The sequence below is a fragment of the Dermacentor variabilis genome, chromosome 3 (genome assembly GCF_050947875.1).
Source record: "Dermacentor variabilis isolate Ectoservices chromosome 3, ASM5094787v1, whole genome shotgun sequence".
In the NCBI taxonomy this organism is placed as follows: Eukaryota; Metazoa; Arthropoda; class Arachnida; order Ixodida; family Ixodidae; genus Dermacentor; species Dermacentor variabilis.
In genome coordinates this window covers 46,024,043-46,047,862 of record NC_134570.1, presented here as the reverse complement: position 1 = coordinate 46,047,862, position 23,820 = coordinate 46,024,043, and the positions used below count along the sequence as shown (strand labels likewise).

Here is a 23,820-nt window from a genome sequence, read left to right as displayed (position 1 = left end):
GCAGAGAGAGAAAAAAAGCGACCAGAGGTAACTTAGGGAGATCAACTATACGAGTGTCCAGTTTGATACCCTACACAAGAGGTATGAAAAAGGTGTGTGTGGGGGGGGGGGGGGGGAGAAAATGAAAAAGCGATATATAATGAGCAGATACGAACATGACTGAAGGCCTGGCACGCTACTCCAGTTGTCGGGTGAAATAATTTTTCTCTCATCATTTAAATGGGAGAACAAAGTAACAGCGGCAAACAAGACAAAACAAATTGCATATTGAGCAGTAAGAGCCGCATCATTATATGTAACGTGTTCAGACGTAAGTTGCTTGAGTTTCTATGTAACATTTCGGCCAAGAATGTCCAAAGTGATGTCACCGTTTTAATTGGGCATCTTGTTCAAACTAGCAGAAATTGTTTGGGCGGCGAAACTGTGTATAAGCCCGAACGGACTCGCTTGCTCCGCAATGAACGCGGATATGAAAGCGAGGTAGAGGGACTTCGAGCACGGTGGAGAGTGCGTTATTTCGCTATTCAGCCGCGAAGGGAAAAATGGCTTCGAAAACTGTCCCTGCATGTACTTAATAAGTGGCGCAGTTCAATGAAGCGCCCGACATGATCAGTCCTCTACGCATAGATCCCGAGCTTAAAAATAACGTATTCCCTGCGAGCACGTCGCGGAAAATTGGAAACTGTGCCACCTATCTGCGGTTCATTGTTGCAGATACATGGACCACTTCGTCTTTAAAAAAAAATTGATCGTGTGGAATAGTCGTATGATGTTATTTTTCTTTTCCTAGCAGAGACTACGCCAACGTGTCATGCTTTATGCACTCGAGAACTCACTGCTTTCTTTCGACATCACTGATTGTTTCGAAATTTGAAAGGTTTTTATATGCTCCCATGCTGTCTCAGCCTTGACCACAATAATATTCAATGAGTGCGTGAGACTTGTTTGCCACCCTTTTTTGTTTGCTTTTGACTTCCGTAAGTGACTGCCTGAATGCTACTACCCCGTGTCCGCTTCCTTTTTTACAGCCGTTTGAAACACTTCCCTTGCGATTGTTTTATTCACAGTGCATGCCGCGCGCACGTAATTGTTTCAGTTACAATGTTTGCCAGCCGGTTAAATGTAGTAGCCGGGCAGAGCTGCTTCCAATCAGTGTCCATTTGATCCACCGTCGAGAGGAAGGTTTCGGCCATCGCCAGCATTAGTCGGGAAAATTTAAACACCAGAAGAGAAAGACAAAGCAAGGAGAGGAAAGGCAGGGAGGTCAATCAGACGAGCGTCCGGTTTGCTACCCTACACTAGGAGTAAGGGAAAGGGGGAAATAGAAAATGGAAAGAAGGGACAAAGGGGAGCACTGAGTGCACGTTGGAGGATGCACAAGGACACTTTAAACAGCAGAAATGCTTTCATTACGAAGTAGTTTTGGATATTCTAGTGCTCGCAAAACTTGGCATCCGCCGCGGCTGTGGGAACGAGAGTACTACTGCCGTATCTGCCGGTAAAATAGGTACGAGCGTGCTCCCGGCCTGGTGCTCGGCCATTACAGGAACGCAACGCTTCGAAACGAGCGTTTGTTCCCTGCCCGAGGGCACCCCTACCTAATGGTGCATCGGGACGCCACATGGAAATCGCCGCTCGCACACTATAAAATAAGTTACACCCGCAAATGTGAACGAAGATGTGAATTATAGTATAACTCCCGTCTTTACACCTTTCTTTTAGTGTAAGGGTGTGAGTGATAGACAGATTTACACCCTTATTCACTTTTAAGGGTGTAGAATATCTTACAATGTGGGAGCGGCCCAGAACTGCATTTTTTCTTTAGGTTTTGTTGTGCCCACAGGGTTCGGCTGGATTTGCATGGCACGGACTTCTTTCCCAGGACAATTAATTCCTAATTAAAGCCGGCTGTGGTGCGGGGGCATGCCTGTGCCCTTTTGAATAACTGGTGAGTGATCAGTGGCAGCATGGTTTTGAACCTGCGACTTCAATCGGCGCACACTCAACCACGAGACAAATGTTAACAGACCTGGTCCTCATAGAACAAAGCGGTAATTTTTTCACGAATATTTAACGAAACTGGTTTTGTTTGTTTCTTCATTATATTTCATTGGCATTTGTGAACATCTTCGCCACTTACATAAGTGTAGTCCGTGAGATGTCGTACGCGCGAGCCATTTAGTCTTAATTTCGGGATGAGCTGCAACAGCTAACCGAGTCAGTGAAGTCGCTCTGAGCATCGCTATAGACAGAGAGAGAGAGAGAGAGCGAAGTCACAAGGGAAAGGTAAGGAGGTTAACCAGGCTGACCCCGGTATGTTACCCTGCACTGGGGAAAGGGGATTGAAAGGTGCGAGGAAAGAGAGTTCCCACTCTGCACTAGTGTGCAACACACTATCAAGCGCTCATCGCTGAGTCAATCACAAGCGGTCATATGAGCTGGAGCTATATTCGCATACAGGTAAAGCGGATACTTGGATGTGTCGCGCAGTGCCTTACGTCTTGTAACTTCTGATATGTTCTCTGAAGCGTCGTTTGCGGTACCTGCGTATATCACCTGCTACAACCACATCGAGCTTTGGACTATTTCCTACACCTGCAGGCCAGAATTTGAGCCAAGGTTACTCCTACGTAGAAGGAAAACATGCAAAATTACGTTAAAAGCAATATTGCAGCAAAACTGTCAAAGTGCGAGTAATTATTGTTACTAAGTTTACCACACTCTAGTTGTTCACTTCACAAACAAACTACAGTATGTGGTTTAACAGACACCTAAATAAAACGAAATAGAACATATCGAGTGTGCTCAATATAGCTTTATTTAAAAGTCGGTTATGATATTTACCCTAAACTCAGGAAGAAATTTATTATGAGAGCTCGACAGAAATACTCAACTACAGTTAAATTAGAACGCATTTCATATAATGGAGAAAATTCAATTATATCGAACTGAAATACAACATGTACTAGTGTAACGAATGCTCTGATAAATCCTCTCAGGTTACTCTAAAATCTGTTGCTGGCTTCAGCGGCTCCACGAACTGCAACGGGACACTCGTTTCGTAATCGGTTTATAGCCCAACGAACCGTTTGTGATGGCTTCTGTCTCTTTTGATTCAATAATCGCCTCGTTTCCTGTAATCGTCGTCGAGGAATGTGCAAGGAACTGACTGCATCTGCTTTCTCTCTCTCTCTCTCTCTCTCTCTCTCTCTGCTTCATACGCCTTTATATAAGGGACTGTCCTTGCGCTTTGCTCATCGGTTAGATAACCTGACGCATTCTTGCTGCCAAGCATTCCGACGATGATATGCTACCAGTTCGCATTTCACTGGCATTTGTTTATATGTCGTCACTGTACGGGTAAAAGAGAAAGGGCGAGTGCGCAGCAGCGCATTGTCACATAACCGTGTTATGCAACTAAGCCGACACCCGAAATCGCACATTCTCGCCGTCGATCACCGCTCAGTGCGAAATGACAGACGACACGGAAATCGGCAGACAAACCAACGGTCGAAACGACGAGATGCTTGGAGGGAAGTATAGGACCACCGGGAAAGGGAAACAGGATCGCGAGAAAGATATAAGAGCGCAAGAAAAGTTACAGTGTAAATTCACGCGATATTTCACTAGGGCGCCGGGCTACTGCCACTCTCCCTCTTCGCCGCATTGTCGCGCACGTCGTCCGGGCATGAGTTACGCGTACCCATCGCGTTTTCCCATCTCGCCTCCAGAAAATCTCACCCCGCGTGCCCCCCGGCATCTCCGCATTTCTCATTTTCGAGCGTCCTGGTAAGACTACGTGCGCTAGCGCGATGGGCCGGGCCCCGATTTCGCTTCCAACAGCTGCGACTGACTGCTGGCTTGCGAAGGCGCTACAGCGAGGCTGCGCCCCTCCGCGAGAGATGTCGCAACGACAGGACCCGGTCGCATAACCAGGCCGCCGTCAGCTTCGATAGGCCGCTACATGCGACACGGGCGCCGTCTCTCCTGCACGTGGCCGACAGTGAACTTATGAAAGGGAATTCAGGTAGTCCCTGGAATGCGTGTAAATTTACTGTAGATTGCGTGCCGTCCTCATATACTTGTCATTTCGTCTACTTGATTTTTTAAATGCGTTCTAGGGAGAAAAGCCCCAAGCAAATCTATTTCCTTTTCTATTTCGTGGTCCGTGTATTTTCGTATGGGTGGCGTTAAGAGAGACTATAATGGTTAGTTGACAAGAAATTTGAGACCGTAACATCTTGCGATTGCAGTCTACAGTCTATAGACTTCACATTGAACGTCTATAACCCTTGCAAGTGACTGTATAAATATCTTGTGCAGTTGCCGCGACATGTTTTGCGGTTCGTCGAACTCTTAGGTAATGGAGAAATTGCATTTACCCGACTTTAAGATAAAAAGCTATCTGCAGAATCGCCCGCTCGCTGTCGATGCATAGTCTATACAACTATACGGTCTCATAGGAATTCATTTTCTTATGCACTTAGCCGAAGCAGTATGCACTAATAAACTAGCTTAGAAAAGTTCGATTGATAGTATTTAAACCTGAAAGATGCACGTGTGCTGATCTTCTTCAGGTTGTTAAAAAAAATTCTCCATGGAGGAGATCACCTTCCATCACCCAGTGTTGTACTTTGTTTTATATAACCGAGCCCACACTCTCAATCAAACAACCGAGGACAAACGGCCTTGGGAGCTGTAGTAGTTTGCTAAGGTTTGCAGCTCTCTACCATGGCGGCCTGATCAAACTCGCCATGTCTGCGTGCACCTTTGTGTTTGTTTTTAATGCAAAAACACTATATGTCCCATTACGCGAAAATCCGACTTCGTGGTCGGCGACGTGACCGAGTGATGGCACCAAAAATGCCCGACGGCGCAAGGAGTAAAAAACACGTCAAAAATGCTCGGATTGCCGTCAAATTTCTCAGGGAGATTCCTGTAAACAAAGCGAATTATGGCTTTGAAAACATTTTTTTTTTTTAGATTTCGGGCGCGGTGGGAATCAAAACAGGGCCTCTGGGATGCGAGACAGCACGCTTCGCCGAAGCCACGGCGGCTTCATGGTTTTCGCTGACTAAAGGTGTGCCTAGTGCGTGCGTCGATGCACACGTCACGTCGCAGTCATCTGGCTGATTAAAGGCGTGTCCTATAGTGGGTGCGTCATTGGGCACGTGACGGCGCAGCCATTTGGGGGGAGGTGGAGGGGCGGAAGCGACGCCACGTCACTAAAGTACAAAATGAGCGCGCTGCCTCCAACGCGTCCTACTATTACCTACCTTACGTACGTAGCATTAGACATACACGATCGCATATATCTTGAAATTAAATTCATCGTTCTGCAGTAAAATGGTCTGGCTGTTTCCGGGTCTCTGGCCAATGTATACGCAAACACACACCCCGAATCAGCAGAAAGAACGTTAATGCTTGTCGAAAACATCAATCGGAAACGTTTCGCCAAAGTGACTATAATGCTTTAGCATTCCCACACGTAAGAAGCAGTCCTATGCGTATGTTTCGATATTGCGCATCTGCGTGTGCATTTTTTCTGACAGTAATGTTGCTTCATCTCAGCTTCCATATTCGGTCTCACTAGAAGAGGGAGATAAAGAGGAAAGGCAGGGAGGTTAACCAGTCTCCGGTTTGCTATACCTACACTGGGGATGGGGGATAGGGGTTAGAAAGAAGACAGAGAGGAAAACGAAACAAAAACGCGCGCACACGGAGGCACACACACGCACAAGAGGCGTTCCAGTTAAAGACCTGTCTCATTAATTACATACAGTGCAACCTACTCTAGGCTTCGCGTTGGCGAACGAGAAAAGAGAACAGCGTTGCTCCTTCGGCCGCCGTCATCACCCTTCCGCACGATGCCGGCGAATCAACAGAATCTTCGCGAAAAGTTTACTAGTTGCTCAAAGTGCGAGCTCTCCTCCCGTCTGTGGTTAACAAGATGCCGGTTTCTTCTTCATTGACTGACTGTCACGAGCCGTGGCCTTCGGCGCATTACACAAGATCAGTGAGGTAGAGTATACATTCGGGGGAACCGGTTCGAGCTCACTATGTAGCAGCACCAATTCACACTGCTAATGCCGTCGCATTATATCCGCTTGCCGAAAGCCGACTACACTTCTCGCGTGCTTCTGAGCCTTGCATTGAATATCAGGAAGCGTGTGATGTGGCACGAAGTTCATGTAAGCTCATTAAACTGTTCATGCAGCTACCCTTTATCCCGACACGGCAAGTACATCCATGTAGGCTGCATCAGCTCTAAATGCAGCTAGAAATAGCCTAACAGCACTAGATTCCATTGCTTCCCTGTGTATTTCCTTTCTTCTGTGTAAACATAACGAATGAACACTGTAGGCGACTGAAACTGAAATTAAAAGGAACAAGTGGAGTTAGATCACGTGAAGGTGTCGAGCAGCAAACTGGTGGTTCATCGAAGGTAACAACATTGGGCACGAAAGAAACAAATGCAATGGCGGAAACGTTTAGTTGGAGCGGTGCACCGAAGGTATTGAATTGGTCCTGGTGACGCAGGACAAGGGCGGTTGAAGACGGGAGAGGGCTTACTGGGAGAGGAGCTGGCAGAGGAATTGTCAATTTTTTATCGATAAACGCAGACTACGCCGCAACCTGATGAAGCCGTAAACTGAACTTAGAGAGTTTTGATAAGATTTACTACACCACAGTGACCCGAATACAAGAAAGCACTTTCACGCACGTGAGGTGACACTGACGTAGCGGCAATGGAGTTTTGGAGTGAAATTTGTAAAAGAAATTAGGCGCGTCCCTGATTTCTTTTTTTCCTTCTAGCAATGAACTTCTCGCCTCGAATTGAAAGACAGTATAGCTTTTGAAGAATAATTTATGTGTATAAACTGATTTAGTGTTCTACTTTAATGCTTCTCTAAGACAGACTGATGATTTTCATGATGTGACATTCTATTCGTGACTGTTTTGCAAAATTGCAAGACCATGAATTCGCAGGAGGCCTGTAAGTGGCCTATTTTCTTATATTTTTATAAGACCATATGGCATGAGATATCGCTTGTATAAAGTGTGAACTGTTTCAAAATTTGCCGTAGGCGCTTGATATACAAAATAAATAAATTTCAATATAAACCTTTCATGTGCCGACAAATAAATTTTTGCAAGAGTTCACAGTACTCGTGCGGCTCGCCAATGACGCTGACGGTGCGTTTTTCGCCAGAGCTGAGAGAAAACAGCGCGAAACTAATAAATCAACGGAATTAATAGAGTCATGATAATATTTTCTGTTTGTTCTGCTAAATTTTCCTGCCCTTTAGGTTAATTTATCTTCCTCTCTCTCTCTCTCTCTCTCTCTCTCTATATATATATATATATATATATATATATATATATATATATATATATATATATATATATATATATACCGTTTCTTTCTGTCATTCTTGCCCTTTATATATGTCTTTATTTATCGGGCACGAAGAATCGGCTCGTGACATCAAAATAACTGTCAAGCAGAAACTGCCGAATTCAAGCGAAGAGCTTTTAAAGTTATGTAAGGGAACACAATAAAAGTACGAAGCGAAACACTGCAAAAAAAAAATGTCGCCACCACGATTCCCCGACACGTTTATTGATCCAGTCCTTGTAGCTTTACTATTCTTGGTCTAATATTTCTGTTTCTGTTCCAACTTCCTTAACTATTCGCACGCTTCGCTTACGCGTTCTGTTTACGTGCAAAGCTCCCAGGTGTGACACGCGAATTTCTTTAGAGAAACTATTTAAGAACATCTCCACACCCTCGCCTGCTTGTCGTTGACCACTTCGAACTCCTGTTTTTGTTTTTATATATATATATATATATGCTGCGAGGTAGGCGTTCCTTGATCCTTGTTCAATCTTCTCTTCTTCAACGAGACTACAAGCCGCGTATGTCACGTGGTGGACACGGCCGCAAGAAACCAAAGAGCCTCGACGACGCTTGGCGTGGCACTCGCCAAGAAAAGGGGGGAAAGTGGGAGGGGAATGTGAGGGCAAGATCGGGGGAGCGAGGCCTCTGCTTCGCGACGAGTTGCTTCGAGCCTTGAAAGTTAGAGACGTCTGAACACACTCTCCCTCTCCCTCACGGGAATGATTGGAATGCCTCCCAGAGCCTGCTTTCGACGAGAGTTTGCCGAACGCGTCTGAAAAAGCCAACGTCAACATCCATTTTCTATCAAACTCTCTGCGTGTTCTTGCGGAAGAGCCCGGTTTCTTCTTTTTTTTTTTTCCGTGCCTTGGTTCTTGCTATCTGGTGCAGCCTTTTCGTCGCTGGCTTGTAAACGCAGCGCCGAGTTTCCTTGGATAGAGTCTCCCAGTGAGATTTTGTATTAGACTGCATTGCCAGCCTATGAGTGAAGCGGTAGCTTTCTGCAGTGTTATACAAGCATTACAGCAAACGTTATTCGAAACTGGCACATCGGGAAAAGGGGGGGGGGGAGGAGGTTGGGATGTCACGGCGAACAAATTCCAGCGCTTTCGTCAGGGAACAACGTCGTTCCTTCGCACATAGTGCAGAGAACGGGAATGGGTGATGACGGTGGTGATGACGGTGGTGGTGCTGCTACTTCTCATGATTATAATGATGATGATGATGATATTGAAAATGATATCGACGACGACGACGACGACGACGACGATGATGATGATGATGATGATGATGATGATGATGATGATGATGATGATGATGATGATGATGCAAACGCGCGTTCCGCCCATAAAACCCACAAGACCGGTGCGCATCGCTCAGCCACGGCTTACGAAGATCGAGACATCGACCCGCCGCTCTCCTTCGCTCTGCATCAGCGTGCGTTCGTCTTCCGCGCAGAGTGTGGGCGTCCGGGTCAGGGGGGGGGGGGGGGGGGGGGTAATTCTCTCGACAGCGCAGTTTGCCGCCGTTATCACGTCTCTCTTCCAACCCCCCCCCCCCCTCCTTCATCCCGTCTCCTCGAGCACGCTCCATTGCGAGCCGGTCGGGAGGACGAGCGCTTTTGCCCCGCTCGCTCGACACATCTTCCCTTGGTGTGACCCACGTAAGTGTGCAAGAGCCTCTTGGCTTTGTGTCGATGGGATCGCGAGCAATGGAGAGGGCAGCGAATGAGCGGACGAACAACGGGAAGATGTCGTCGCACAGATTTATATCTGTTACTGCGCACGGGCCTTAAATGGCCAGCGACTACGTGCCCCGGCTATCGCGAAATGTGGGTCGCGTTGAGAGTAGACACGGCGAAAGGAAAGAAAAAAAAAGAAAAGTGTATCCTTTCTTTCATTCATTCATTCATTCATTTGTGTGCTTGATTTTGTCGACATTTCGTCTTGTTCTCCTGTGTTTCTGGTCAGGACAGCTTGATTTAAATCGAACAGGAAACGATGAAGAAAAAAAGAAAACAAAAAAAGTTCTAACGTTGTATTGATGGCGTCCGGTGTGAAAGCGGAAGCCCGGAGAGAAATTTACGAAGAGGTGGAGAGAACCATGTGATCTCTATATTTTTTTAACCTTTTTCTGGCGATTAGATTATGTACTGCCGCTTATTCCGCCATAGATTGCCTGGAATGTGTGTTTAAGCAGAACAGTGGTGGATAGGTGAGATCTCGCAAAAAAAAAAAATGAAGGACAGGAACAATTCGGTCAAGGATGCGGGAAACGCTCGGCATCAGAGTACCTCATACATAGTCTAACCCTTATAGAGCATTAGGGTTAATTCACATATGACGTCCTCAGCAAAGGAGAATAGTCCTTGTGTTAATTTGTATATTCGTGGAGCCCTGAGCTCACTACCGAACCCCGCGCTCACAATCATAATTGGAAACAAATGTACAGGCCTTAATACCTCCGTATTCTTGTTTCTTCCTTTACTTTTATTTGTTTTTCATCCTCGAAACGAGAAACACGAATAAAGGGCAGAGGAATTATTTGAATGATGGCCCTCTGGGCCTTTTCTCGCAGCGCAACTGCTTCAAAGCAAAGCAGCATTCCTAAGGTTGTACTCGGAGAAAAATATGCGTATACGTAGGCCGGAACGTCGCATACGCACGAAAAAATACGATATGAGATACATTGCGCACAATTACTTATTTTTCGGCGAGCGCTGAGGAAAACAATTGAACTGCAAGAATACAACTCAATGAAGTACCAAGCTCTTTTCTCGCGAGTGCGTGTTAAAACGAGATCCGTCAAGGTAACTCAGTGGGCATGGCGTTGAGCTGCTTTGCGATTGGGGGCAGGTTCGATTCCCGACTGGCGGATGCCGCTGCATTACGTACTATGAACAGAATAAGCAGAATAAAAAAAAAGGACCGCTGAAGCGTCGTGCATTTGGTGCACGTTGAAGAAGCCTATAGGTGGCCGAAACGACATCGCTACGGCCTCCCCTATGCGGCGTCCCTCATAACCGCACGTGCTGTATGAGAAGCTTACACCCCCCACCCCATCCCACTTTCCCGCCTTTAATTTAGTTCACTAATTTAAATGAACTGCGTACAGAGCAGTCAAAGGTTGTTTGATGTGGAAGATTGCTCTCAAACAGCCGGCTCAAACTGCCCACAACAGCCCACCGTGCATCTTCCTTTATTTTTCTTTCTCCGGCGCTTTTTGAGACAGCTAACTTCATAGATTTTGTGTACGAGATATCTCTCTCTCTCTCTCTCTCTCTCTCTCTCTCTCTCTCTCTCTCTCTCTCTCTCTCTCTCTCTCTCTCTCTCTCTCTCTCTCTCTCTCTCTCTCTCTCTCAAATTCACCAAGCCCCCGAGGAACACGTGAGCGACCCGGAGACACGGTCTGCGTCAATAGACGCACAGACGCATGCAGGCCGAGGTTTCTTCGGCGATCGTCGGGGCCTGGGATGTCGGTATACACGAATCCCTGCAATAGCACGGATACACTGTTATCTTGCGGAAATTCCTCGTTAATTAACCACGAGGCTCGCGGCAGCAACGAGCGCGCACCCACCCGCGCCGCATTCATTCTTTACCTCGCTGGTCGGTACGCACATTGTATACGCATATGGCCACGGGTGATACCTGCAGCTTGATAAATGAGGCACACTTACATGCATACTACAAAACACGCGCGCGCGCGAGCGCTAGTCAGAGAGAGAAGGGAGTCGGTGCTTGCTGCCTCTTCGTGATGTTTTCATTATACATTTAAGCCCGGGCGCCTTTTTCTTTTTTTTTTTCCTCTCCAGGCGGACGCGATTATGCAGAGAGATGATACCCGTCTCTGTCGCCCAGCGCATGCGCACCCGGACGCACTACTCTCAGTCTTGTGAATTATGCAGGCTGTTGTGAATTATCTCCCGTTCCGTTCTATTCCGTTGCGTTCCGATATTCTTTTTCTCCCCCGGCACGTGCGTAGAGCGAGCGGTGCGAGCATGTTTCGTTTCTAATCTGCTAATCCGACCAGATAGGTGAAACTTCTCGCGTACGGTGGCTCGCCGCGGTCTCGCAAAAGGCCCGATTGAGAGCTCCCGCTTGAAAGCTTCGCCACAGGGGCGCCTATATATGCATGCCTGTCTTCGCAGAGGGTCGATGCGACTCCGGCATCGAAACACCCTAAACCTCGTCCTATCCTAACACCGTCTGTCCGGGGTCACCGTGAGATTACTTTTGTGTGCGTGTGTTTGTTCCACGGGTTGATTTTTTTTTCTTTTCAACCGTGCACGAAAGAATGTTTATTTCGAGTGTTTCCAGCTCAATGTATACGTACGTGTAAGCACGATGAAATAACTCAGTCGGTTAGTCTTTTAAGCTCGAAGTTGGGCTGGTGACGATACTGAAAAGGCTATTTTAAGAATGCATACATGCACTCTAAGCCTAAGTCAGAACGGATCAATGGCCAAAGCAACATGGCGAGAGAGATGAACGCGTTGCAATGAAACCATTACGTCTCATATCGTCTTTCGCGTACGGTTTTCGGTTTTGGAACGGGTACATTTAATAAAGCCCTGAGGCACGCCTCTTGAAAGCTATACAGCTTCGTCCCTGCAGTCTGTCAATGTATAGTACTCATCCGTGACCACGACATTTTACTGCTTCTCGCGTGATGCCGGTTCGCGTTTCTGAACCACGGTTGTCGTATGCCGATTTGATCGCTGCAGCAAGAACGACAGTCTACTGAGTCATAGATACTAGCCAAAGTACACACTCTTAAGGGCGCAAGGTATCTTACAGTGCAGGGGCACTAACGTTTCACGTTCTTGCACCCCTGCCTTTCCCGCGCTGCAGCCAAAATATTGCTGCTTCTTTTTTCTGTTCCAAATCGTTCGTCTTGTGCTTGAGTGAGATTTACTCACTCAAGAAAAAAAAGAAGAAAAAAAGGTTTTTTTTTTCCTGGGCGTTTTTTCCTCTAGCTTCACGGGTGAGGTGTACTTTGGGCACATCGTTTGCAACGTAAGTGCTTCCTAAGGCAGTGGGATGGCGCGATTGAACGTGAATGCCGTTACGCAACTCACCGCGCATGTCGGGACAATCCCTTTCTGTACGCTTGCGTTTAACACAGCGTTTAAGAATCTTTCTGTTTTCTTAGTACAGGAGAACGAACCGGGCGTTTGCTCTGGTTAACGCCTGACTCGCTCTGTTCTTTCCTACCTTTCCTCTCATACATCGTTCTCGCACATATTGGTGGGCTAACTGATTGACCATTCTTCAAGGCGCAGACCAGTTCAGACAGTGGCACAATAACATAGAAGCACGCAGCACAATGTAAAATAATTTACACTCTTAAACGTGAATGCGGGTGTAAATAGGTCTATAACTCAAATCTTTACACCCTTTTGTGTAGGGGTGTGATTTATACACCTATTTACACCCGTACACAATATTAAGGGTGCAAAGTATTTTACAGTGCAGGGCCACTACCGTTTTACGTTCTTGCAACCCTGCCTTTCCCGCGCTGCAGCCAAAATATTGCTGTTTCTTTTTTTTTGTCTGTTTCATATCGTTCGTATGATGCTTGAGTGAGATTTACTCATTGAAGAAGAAAAAAGAAAGAAAGAAAATATTTTTACTGTGGTTTTATTGAGAAAAAATTATGTGCGGTGTGGTATTTACGCCTTTCTAATTCGTATCCTCTGTGTTTCTCTCTCTTTTTATTTCTTTGCAGATACATTTTCACTATTTTGTGCTATCTCATCGGCGTCTTCATTTTTGCAACAATTGTAGGTCAGTATTGTTTCTCTCCACTCGCGTCGCTTGCTGTTGTTACTCGTTATTTTGTTGGCTAACAGTGTGCAAAGCGGCATAGTTGCGTGCGAAAGCTAAATTTCAAAGTCTTCTGTCTCTACGACTGCGACTGAGACTGGGCTTTCACTCCGCTACATGCGGTGTACTTCGCGATCACTGGTTAAAACAAGCGCGTTACGTATTCGTTGTGACACGAACGCACCCGCTCGCGCGCGCCCTCTAACACCCTCTCCCCACACACGCAGTGCAAGGCTCAGACGCGCGCCATTAACGTTATAATTCAATACGTACTGTGTGCGCTTCACGCTGTAAGCAGACTTCCCCAATCAGCAATCAAGAAGTATAGCTCGCAACATTCTTCAGATTTATCAGAGAGAATAAAAAGGCTGATGGCCAAACATCTACGGATAAGAAAACAGCCTCTTTCTTGCCACATATGAGCTACGCGTATTCGATGGCAGAATACTAAGTTACCGTCACCCATTAACACTACACCATAGCCTATGGCTCTGTCTACAGAACACCCTTATCTAAAGCGCAACAATGGTCCGTTCCGGAGCGTGCTAACAGATTACAGGGCAGCATGTGGGTACAGGCAAAGCCCAGTCTGATGAATCTTGCGTGTGAGCACCTGTGTGTATAGGTGAACCGGCACTCACGAAATGCAAAAAAAAAAAGAAGAGTGCGACACATCGGAATACTGTGCACAAGAAATAATTGCATTCCCGGAGATTAGTGCCCGGAGTACAGTCGCTGGTTCCAGTTGGTCCTCGCTACGCAGGCCCCTCGTTGGGATCACCATGTACTAGACGCTAGACGACATTTCCCAGACTGATCGTGCGTCTAGACGGGATTAAGCTCGCAGAGCCCCTTCCTTATACAATTCCTGAATGCGACACATTTAGACTCCCGATTATTGCCTAAGGCTCGTGATTGCTGAGTTCGTCTAATGTATTTTTTCATTTGTGGACCATCTGCAGCCCATTGAGTGCCGCCCCGTAAGTGTGTGTGACGCTGCCATAAAAAAGACTTCGTGTGCAGATTTAGAGCACTGTTGATACCTCACTCGCTATATATCTTTTTTCTTCTCGCAGGTCAAGTAGGCAATGTAATTACAAACAGAAATGCAAGCCGCCTGGAGTTTGAACGATTGCTGGTGAGTTTGCCTTTCTTTTTCTCCGCTCATGCTTTTTTTTTTCGACCAAGGCTTGTCATAAAGTATCATGTTTTACATGCCTGTTTTATGTATGCGGCAACACCAATGTCGCATATGAATTTATCCAATGTTTCGTGGAAACGTTGGCTCCAGAGAAATCTCTTCTTTCACCGGTGATGATAATTTCGAATTTCTATCTCCTTGCGAACATCCGCCATCTATTCATAGAGGGTTTTGTTATACCTGTTGTGTACCCAGCATTCGTAGCTAGGCATTAGTGACATTGTAATAAAGCACGGCTCCCGGAAGCAGGCGAGAACTTTCCGGCTGTAAGGCTGGACGCACTTTTCCTAGCCTTACGACCGAAACGTCCTCGTCTCCTTTTAGCAGCACTGGGAGTATTAGCACTCCGTTCCATGGAAGGGGACAGTTTTTGGACGTGCGGCGTATAACAAATAGTGTGGCCAGTTTCATCTACAGGTGACAACCACTCTAAATGCCCACTCCGGCCGACAGCTTTTCAAGCGCTCGTGTATCTGTCTTCTTTGTTCGCGTTCCGTCGAATCTGCACTCTAGTTTTCCCAATGGTAGAATGTTAACTTGTCCGACGGTCTCTCCTAGGCACAACACCCTCACCTAGAGTAAGCCGCGAGCATTGAGCAGGCATACGGTGGAATAAGCGCAGCTGTGTCCTGCCGTAGGGTATTTTCACTTGTGCAGAGTATGGGGTGGGACTGAGGCGAAACGATGATGAAATGAAGAACCCAGACCGTGTGGGAAGTGTGCCGGCAAGTTAGTATAGCGGCGTTTTGAGAGTTCACATGATAGACTTAAATCTAGTATTCTTTGGCGCACCTGGACCAGGTGTGCCGCCTGGACTAGTGGCACAAGAGAGGGGTAATTGGAGATCTCTGGAAAAGGTATTCGTCCTGCAGTGGACATAAATGTGATGATGCTGATGATGACAATGATGGTGACAGTGGTGACGACGATGATGGCCTTGACACAGGTACCTGTATTTAGTGTTGTACTGCTATATGTAAGATGATTAGGCATAGTGTCTTCAGATACAAATAGTCTTTGAAGCGAACGCACAGTGAACAAATGTCGAATGAGAGTGAGCTCCAAATTAAGCGACGCTAAACTGTAAACTGAAAGGACTAGCTGAAGTAGCGCCGTATCCGTTCCCCTTTGTAGTGAAGGTATGGGATGCCTTGACATTGGAGTTTAGTTTACGTTAGCTGCTTCATTGACAGCTATAAACTCTTAGGATAGAAATGATGTCGTTGACAATGAGAAAGAGACCTACGTTATCTACTAATCGTACTTACCCCTAAACAAGGGCAGAGCTTGGCTGTGGAGTGCTGTTACTGAAAATAAGTCTCCTGGTGAGCTGTCACATGCTGTCACTACCTTTCATGCCAGCCACCGTTTAACCCCATTCCTTCATGCAGACTGGAGTAAGTTATCAAATAGCTGCCAAGCAAGCTTACACGGCACCGTTCTTCTTAAACTAAAAGCTGCACAAGGTGAATACTTAGTTGAGTCGGTGGTTGTCATCCATTTTATCCTCGGAGTTATTTGTATTGTATTGCCTGTAGAGTTTATCACGTGAACTTAGCTTGTATCCATGATTCATTCAGGGCTCTTTAAGTTTATGTCATTGTTTAGCAAACTACAATATAGCCGACTTCCTGGTCGTTTCGTACTCTATAGTTGCTTTAGGCTTGTTTTGTACAATAATATAAAACGGGTCATAATCACTGCGGAAAAGCAAGGCCAAACTTTTTTTTTCACTGCGTTACCCCAAAATTCAGTGGAATCCAGCGCGCGCCTATGCAGTTATTTGATTGCAGCGACAGGATCGTGTCGTTTGGCCAGACGTAGCAAATCTCCAATCGTGTCCAACGTAGCGATGCAGTTGAACGTTGACGCCGTCGTTCTGTTCTTTTATTTTTTTTCTGCTAACCACTGCGCTCACAGCGACGAGTCACCGATCTTCAGGGGCCACAGGGCCCGTAACATACTTTCCCTCATTTTCCTCCGTCGGGGAAGCTTCCCTGTTACGCACGGTTGAAGAGGCACGCCGAAGAGATACCGCGCCTCATCGCGAGAACGCACGGAGAGACGCAAACCGCATTCCGATGAGCAAATCGGATAAAGCCCCACCGCCCGTCGGGACAGGACGGCCCTGGTGGAACGACTTCGCGGTGTTTAGCAGCGGCGCTCCCCATCCTCCGATGCGCTGGCCCTACGCAGCCACGATTTTGCCCTTCTCCATTTTCCTTCTTTTTACTGTCCCGGCATTCATCGGTAGGAGGGAGCAGAGAAGGAGGAGGTGGGAGGGAGGAGAACTGATTCCAGGTGCAAGCTGTCACTGCCGTTGCACAGTGACCCGTGCGCCGCCAACGAGCGACCGCCATCAATGGTCAGCGTTTCTCCCCGGTGGCGTTGCCCATTCAATTGAATAAACGCTGACATCGGGAGGACCCGGGGCCTTTCAATCGCGCGTTGCGCCTTGGGCGCCAAGTGGTCCGTTGACGAGGTCCCGAAGTGTGTCGCGCTGAGAGTACGGCGGCGACGACGGCCGCCAGGGGGCGTGAGGGTGGCGAGGGAAGAGGGGGCAGCTTGTAGTCCGTCGGGATCTCGGCGGTGCTTACGGGCCGCTGATTGCAGCCGTCACCGACGGCGGCGTGTTTCTGTCGTTGAGGGAAAAACAGGATGTGGGAAAGAGTGAGGAGGAAAGCAAGGACGAAAGGGAAAAGTGGGATGATGGGAGAAAATGGCGAGGAGGAGAACGGAACAGCCTGGGCTATAGCTGACTTGCTCCTGATTAAGTGGTTCCTTCCCTGACCGTGGGTCACTAAGCTTAACAAGAAGGCACGGAGCAACGACTGTTTGTTATGGCGAGGACCGCCCGTCTGTTGAGATTAGTTCGATGTCTGAGGGGACAAAAAAAGAACGCTGCCTTGGACTGGGGCATTTCACGGCAAATGGGAAAGCCAATGCACCGCAGTCTGGTGCATGATGCCTCAGAAGTCCTTCGGAAAGTACAAAATCGTAAAAAACATGTGAAAACAGGGCATATAAGTAAGTGTCGCGGAGAACTGTACACATCGTAAAAAGCACAGTAGGTGCACAACTACGGTAGTTATCATTTCTTTTTTTGATGTATCGATGAAAACAAACTAACAGAAATGGACCAAATCCCCGGAAACACGGCCATGCCTTTCGATACTGAGAGCACTTTTAATCTAAGAGGCTTGTGTTTGAAAAAAAGAGTTAGGCGTTCAAAAAAGCATAGCCCACGTATGGGATTAAAGATTGTGTCTGAAAAAGCGCAGGCGTGCGGAAAGAATGGCCACGTACTCTTACAATAGCACAGACTTCATTAATTCAGCTTTGATTAAGGCCTGCCTTGAAGCCTGAAAAATAAAAGTAAAGTAATAGCCTGACATTTGGCCCGCCTACGTTTCCCCGTGAAAAGTTTAATAAATGACGCCACAAATTTGGCTTGGTGACAAAGGCGCACAATGACTGGCCCGGATGACCTATTTTTTTTTCTTTCTTTTTTTCGATCGACTTCCAAATTTTGCTGTTTGACGTATCAGAACCACAAATCTGACTAAGCGGCACGCCGTAACGGTAACCCGCCGTGGTTGCTTAGTGGCTGTGGTGTTGGGCTGCTGAGCACGTGGTCGCGGGATCGAATCCCGGCCACGGCGGCCGCATTCAGATGGGGGTGAAATGCGAAAACACCCGTGTACTTAGATTTAGGAGCACGCTAAAGAAGCCCAGGTGGCCCAAATCTTTGGAGCCCCCCACTACTGCGTGCATCATAATCACAAAGTGGTTTTGGCACGTAAGACCGCATAATTTAATTTCCTTTTTTGCCGTAACGGAGCACTCCGCATTAAATTCTACCGCCTAGAGTTCTTCAACACGCACCTAAATCTAAATAAACGAGCGTTTTTCTTTTGATGTCTCCGCTATTGGAATGCGGTAACCGCGTCCGGGATCGAACCCGCGACCTCTAGCTCAGCAGCGCACCGCCATAGCCGCTAGGCTATCGCGGAGGTTGACCTCGTGCTTTAGCAAGGTTTGTTGTTGGGTGAAATAGTAACAGCACGATTGTGCGATGCAGTGCGAGTTACGCACGTTGTATCCACTTTACAGTTTTGTTTGTTTATGCGTGTAATCGTGTTCCACGCTATAATATAAAAACGGTTGGACCTGTAGGCAGGACAATATTGGCGCATTTCCTCAGACGCCAACCATTTACCCACTATCCACCACGTGGCGATGCGCCCAGATATGTTAGTTAAACAGAAAGACCTTCCAGGATCAAATCACAGAATTTAGCTTTTGCCATGCCACGCTGTCGCTAAGTAGGGCGACTCGCTGGCATTTCACCGGATCCTGGAGGAAAATCGCGGCAGCCTTCGCATTGGGAGCATGGTTTGCGTGGCGCGGCAGCGTCATTAGAAGTCATCTCTTGTCTTCTTTGTCCGTCGGTAACTGAATCCTTACTACTTGGTAATTCTGCATAACGAAAAAAAAAGAAGAGAAAAGCTTCGCCGTTTCTTAGAAAGTGAGAAAACAGTAACGGTGATAGCCAGCAAGGTATTACTCGCAATATTACACCAAGCATATTCGGACATCAATCGTACAGCGTCAGCCTCGGAAGAAGAAAGAAACCTCGCATTAAAAGAAAAAAAGTATGATGAAGAAAAAGCTGAAGGCCTCCTCGCATGGCATTCGGTGAATAAGAGGCTCAGCAAGGAGGGAAACGAGGAACGCGAGAACAGACCTCTCGTCAAAGTCTTTTGTTTAGTTGGCGTGGATTTTAACGTACGCAAAAAAAAAAAAAGAAACATCATCTTAGCATCGCTGTGAAGCAGACGGAAGCTACGTATACTGCGAGACACTGACATGCAGCGCTTCTCCTAGCCTGGTGTTAACAGGATGGAAAACCAACAAGACCAAGCTGCCATTGTAGCTTCTACTAGCGTCATAAAAGCAGCGACGTGCGGCTTGCTGTAGCGCGGTGCCAACTTCTCACAGGCGTCTCACGAATTCGCGTCGCCATCCTCTGTCTGCCCGCAGGACGGTGCCAAGCTGTACATGAGACACCACAAGGTCCCTCACCAAATGCAGAGGAGGGTGCAGCGATGGTACGACTACTCCTGGTCGAGGTGAGTGTGTGTATATATATAGATATATATGCCGGGTGTCTCGCGTAACCTGGGCCAAAGCTTGAGAATATGCAAATGCCACGTAGCTGGACAGAACCAAGTTAACGTAGTTTGCCACCGCTTGGACATACTCATATTTTTTTTATTGCATTCTGCAAAACTACATAGTTACCCTTAATCAACTGCCCAATTCTCGAATATTATAATGAGATGAAAAGTGCGAATGAGAAAAATTGTAGAACAACATGTAAAAACTCCCGATACTCCTTTCTGTTGCTCATTACGTGGCACATAAAATTGTTTTTCCCAAGCTTGAGTACACGACGCACCCGCCGTGGTTGCTCAGTGGCTATGGTGTTGGGCTGCCGAGCACGGAGGTAGCGGGATCGAATCCCGGCCAGGGCGGCCGCGTTTCGATGGGGGCGAAATGCGAAAACACCCGTGTACTTAGATTTAGGTGCACGTTAAAGAACCCCAGGTGGTCGAAATTTCCGGAGTCCTCCACTACGGCGTGCCTCATAATCAGAAAGTGGTTTTGGCACGTAAAACCGCATAATTTAATTTTTTTTAAATACACGACGCAAATTGCCTCTAGCAGCCAGTCGCTCGGCAGTATTGCGTTTATTCTCGGTTACGAGAAGGCCGCATGCGTATTCAAAAGAAAAATAGCGATCGGCAACGGTGTGCCGCATACATGTATAAGCACATTCGTTGCGAAGATAGACGCCGGCCACGCTCCTAAATAATGAGATAGGCGGGCGCTGATTTATGGATGCAAACACACTCGCATTTTTTTCTTTCTCTTATATTCTTTTCTTTTGGGCGCTTCTATCCAGATGCGCACAAGCCCAGTTGCGTAATTTGTTTACACATATCGCGGGCTTTTTCGATATGCAAAAAAAAAAAGAACCACGTAAGAAATGCGGTCATAGAAGTAACTTTGTTCGTAGTTTCTGAGCAGGCTATACAACTTGATGAATGCGATGTATGCCCGAAAACAGATGTTTTAGATTTCGAGTAATTAAAGTTAACTAAATGGCGAACTAATCGCCGTTCAGAAATACTTTGAGTAACTCCAGCCGACTGCGATCATTGTACCGTTGGTCTCATTGTCTAAGGCGTAGCGCTCTATTTCTAAAGCTTGGTTCTAGTTCCGCGACACAACCTGTAACTCTACGGCTTGCTGATTGAAGGGTCACACTTGTCGCGAAGCACAAAGAACCACCAAGAAACACGAAGTCGACTTTTTCCCTGTGTATTCGGAATGTTCCAACTGAACGCTTTTTTAAATGTTTTTGATGGTTTTACAACAACAACGACGACGACGACGACGACGACGACGACGACGACGACGACGACGATGATGATGATGATGATGATGATGATGATGATGATGATGATGATTGTGGTGGCGGCGGTGGCGGTGCTAAGAAACAGGGTTTCTTTCAAATAAAAAGACACAGGAAAAACAGCTACAATTCCGTTGTCTTTCTTGGTATCTACTTGCTTCAGTGTTGCTATTTTCTTGATTTCCAAACCGACTAGCAGCTCTACAACAACCACTGCTCGATTGTCCATTCGTAGCTTAGCAACTTGTAAGAACGCCTTTCAACGTGATTTCTTTAACTATGTCGAGACAGCCAGGGCGGACATGGTTGTCTCGCTATATACCTCCCGTCGACTTTAGCATTATTCGTTAGAGCAAACGCCTCATGTCCTTTTTCAGCTTTTTCCTACTGCATTTACGACTGAGGGGTGCAGGGTACGGGAGAGGGGTATTAATCTAACAAACCTGTTAGAACGCGTCCGCCGTACCACCTAATTCTTGTCCCAAAGCGAACAGAAAAGCAAAACGTAAGAAGTCTTTAGAAACATTGACGCAAACCTAAGAGCGATCCCTCCAGTGACTTGAGGTAAAGCGCAAGAGAGCGCGTAGGACAACAACAGAAACAGGACGAAAACACGTACTAGCTTCTCGCACAGTAGTGAGAGGAATTCGCAGAAAAGGGTGAAATAACTTCCAAAGGCTTGCACAGTTCGCCAAGCACACGAGAGGAAAGCACAGAAAAGAGTACGAGAGCACCACATAGAGTCACGCAGTTTCGCAGACAAAGGCATCAACGCCACGGCACATAGCTACACACAAACTGTAACTAACTTAAACCTGCGCTGACAGCGTAGACTGCAAACTGTTCCGTTTGATGAATGACAGTCTGTCTGTCTGTTGTGCCTTCCCTGGCACAAACGTATGCGCAACAGTATGTTTGCCCTTTTACGAACAGCTGCACTTTTGTTACTTACCACGGGCGTAAAAGCGAATCCGTGCGTAGAAAGGCATTTTAAGCAGCTTAGTGTATGCGTCATGCACAATTATAACAGTCTGAGGACTTTTACGTAACTTGTCGGTATTAAGCCAGTGAAGCCTACCTATGTTGCAATGGGATGTCGTAATCCCAGACAGTTCCCCTCACGAAATAATACTTTTTTTTTAGCATGAGGTACGGCGTTCTAAGAGTACTGCGCGAAGATTATAAATGTCTAGTATGTGGATTTACACAGGTGTTCTTTTGTTGTTGCTTCGTAACTTATCCAAAGTGGAGACCAACCAACTTTCGTTGCATAATCTCTGATTAGCCAACAGCAAAACGTCACAGCACAAAGGAAGTCTCGTGTGCCCTACCTCGCGGACGAAAGTTGGCGTGAAAGTAGCCGTCCGTCTAGAAGCCAGCTTTTGACTCGTGCGTGCGCAGAAAATATCGAGTCGCGTAGGCGTACCGCTTCTTACGTTATAACCCACGTTCTAAGAAACTAAACGCACCTCGAACAAGGTTCTTTTGAACGGCAGCTACTGTGGAAGTCGGTTAGTAGCAACGCGGACTTAACATCGCTTGCAAAACGCACATGTTAAGCAATCCAGCTAACTGTAGACACAGAGCAAAGACTGAGGCGTCAAAGCCGTTAAAGCGTGACCGGAGTAACACGTGTCCCCTCCCAATCGCCCTCACCCCCCTCTCCTTCCTTCCCCGATCTTCTTCCCAAAGAATATGAAGGATGAAGAAAGAAAGAAAAAAGAAAGAGCAGCTTGTCGTTTGTGAAATGGCGCCGGAGGGCGCCGTTGAGCATGTTTCTTGTAAGCGGAGCCAGGTGGCCGGTCAACGCTAGCTTCTTTATGAACTGCGTCCTTTTTTTTTTTACTGCATTCCATGTTATTTAGGATATTGTTTTTCTAAGCAAATAGCGCGCCCCCTGCCAGAGAGGTGAAGGCCCAGTGGACTTTGTATTCAGGTTCGGGTCGCGAAGCCGACACATTCCAACCTCTCTTACGCCAGATTGCAACCGAGAGATGTAGTATACGTTGCGTTCGTGCTTTCTGGAAAGAAACCGACTGAAGTAGACCTCGACGCCAGCTGCAGGTGTAAACAGAAAGAAACGAAACCAAAGTAATAACGAAACTAAGAAGAGCAGAAGGTACAAAGTCTCATTCAATGTGACGAGCCCATTCCTCCATACTATCTGGGCCTCCCTGGAACTGTGAGAGCAGTAGAACGGAAAATAAACTCTGAAAACAGCAAAGCGAAGCACAACGCATCTGATTGTCATGCGCGTTCGCAAGTTGTGTTGCGCTATGTAGATTCTAGGGAGAATGACGCGAAGCAAGCACGAAAATGTTGGGCGATTCTCCTGATTGGCATGCCGTGCGTTGGCCGGGGGCTCCTATTTTCTCCCGCCGCCGCCGCCGCCGGGAGTTGTCGCCACCGCAACTACGCCCATTGCAGATTCTCGCCCCCTTTGTTTCTATGTATTTCGTTTATTTCTCGGCTCGCTCCAACCTTTCCCTTCTGGCAGTCTCGTCGGCGGGAGTCCGTCGAGGCGGTTTGTCCTCTCCCGACTGTCTTTGCAATGCGACGCCCTGCACCAGATTGAACCGTCAGCCGTTCTCGCGTGGCTTTCTAGCTGTATTTACTTCTCCTCTCTCTCTCTCTCTGTCTCTCTCTCTCTCTCTCTCTCTCTCTCTCTATTTCGGCATTTTTCTCACTCTCCTCTAACTTTTATTTGGACTGCATGGCGCCCGACTGGAGTCACGATTTTCCTGCGTTCTATTTTCTACATTTATACTCGTCCTTTATTTTTTTATCATTTCTATTTCTTTTCTTGTTTTCCTTTTCTCGAAGTTCGAGCATTGGCGGATTCGTAGACTTCGCTCTCTCTCTCTGTCTCTTTGTGCACTCCTTCAATTTGATTTCTTTTTCCCTGGTTTTG

At 47.0% G+C, this 23,820-nt stretch overlaps 1 protein-coding gene across 2 annotated transcripts in view; it reads left to right on the top strand.

Moving 5' to 3' along the window:
• LOC142575518 (uncharacterized) overlaps positions 1 to 23,820 on the top strand; it is a 72,676-nt gene that overhangs the window by 8,327 nt on the left and 40,529 nt on the right. For both annotated transcript variants that reach the window (XM_075684934.1, XM_075684933.1), the window contains exons 4-6: positions 13,130 to 13,188; positions 14,304 to 14,365; positions 19,472 to 19,560. In XM_075684934.1, the coding sequence (XP_075541049.1) occupies positions 13,130 to 13,188; positions 14,304 to 14,365; positions 19,472 to 19,560 (210 nt within the window). The remainder of the gene's footprint in view (positions 1 to 13,129; positions 13,189 to 14,303; positions 14,366 to 19,471; positions 19,561 to 23,820) is intronic.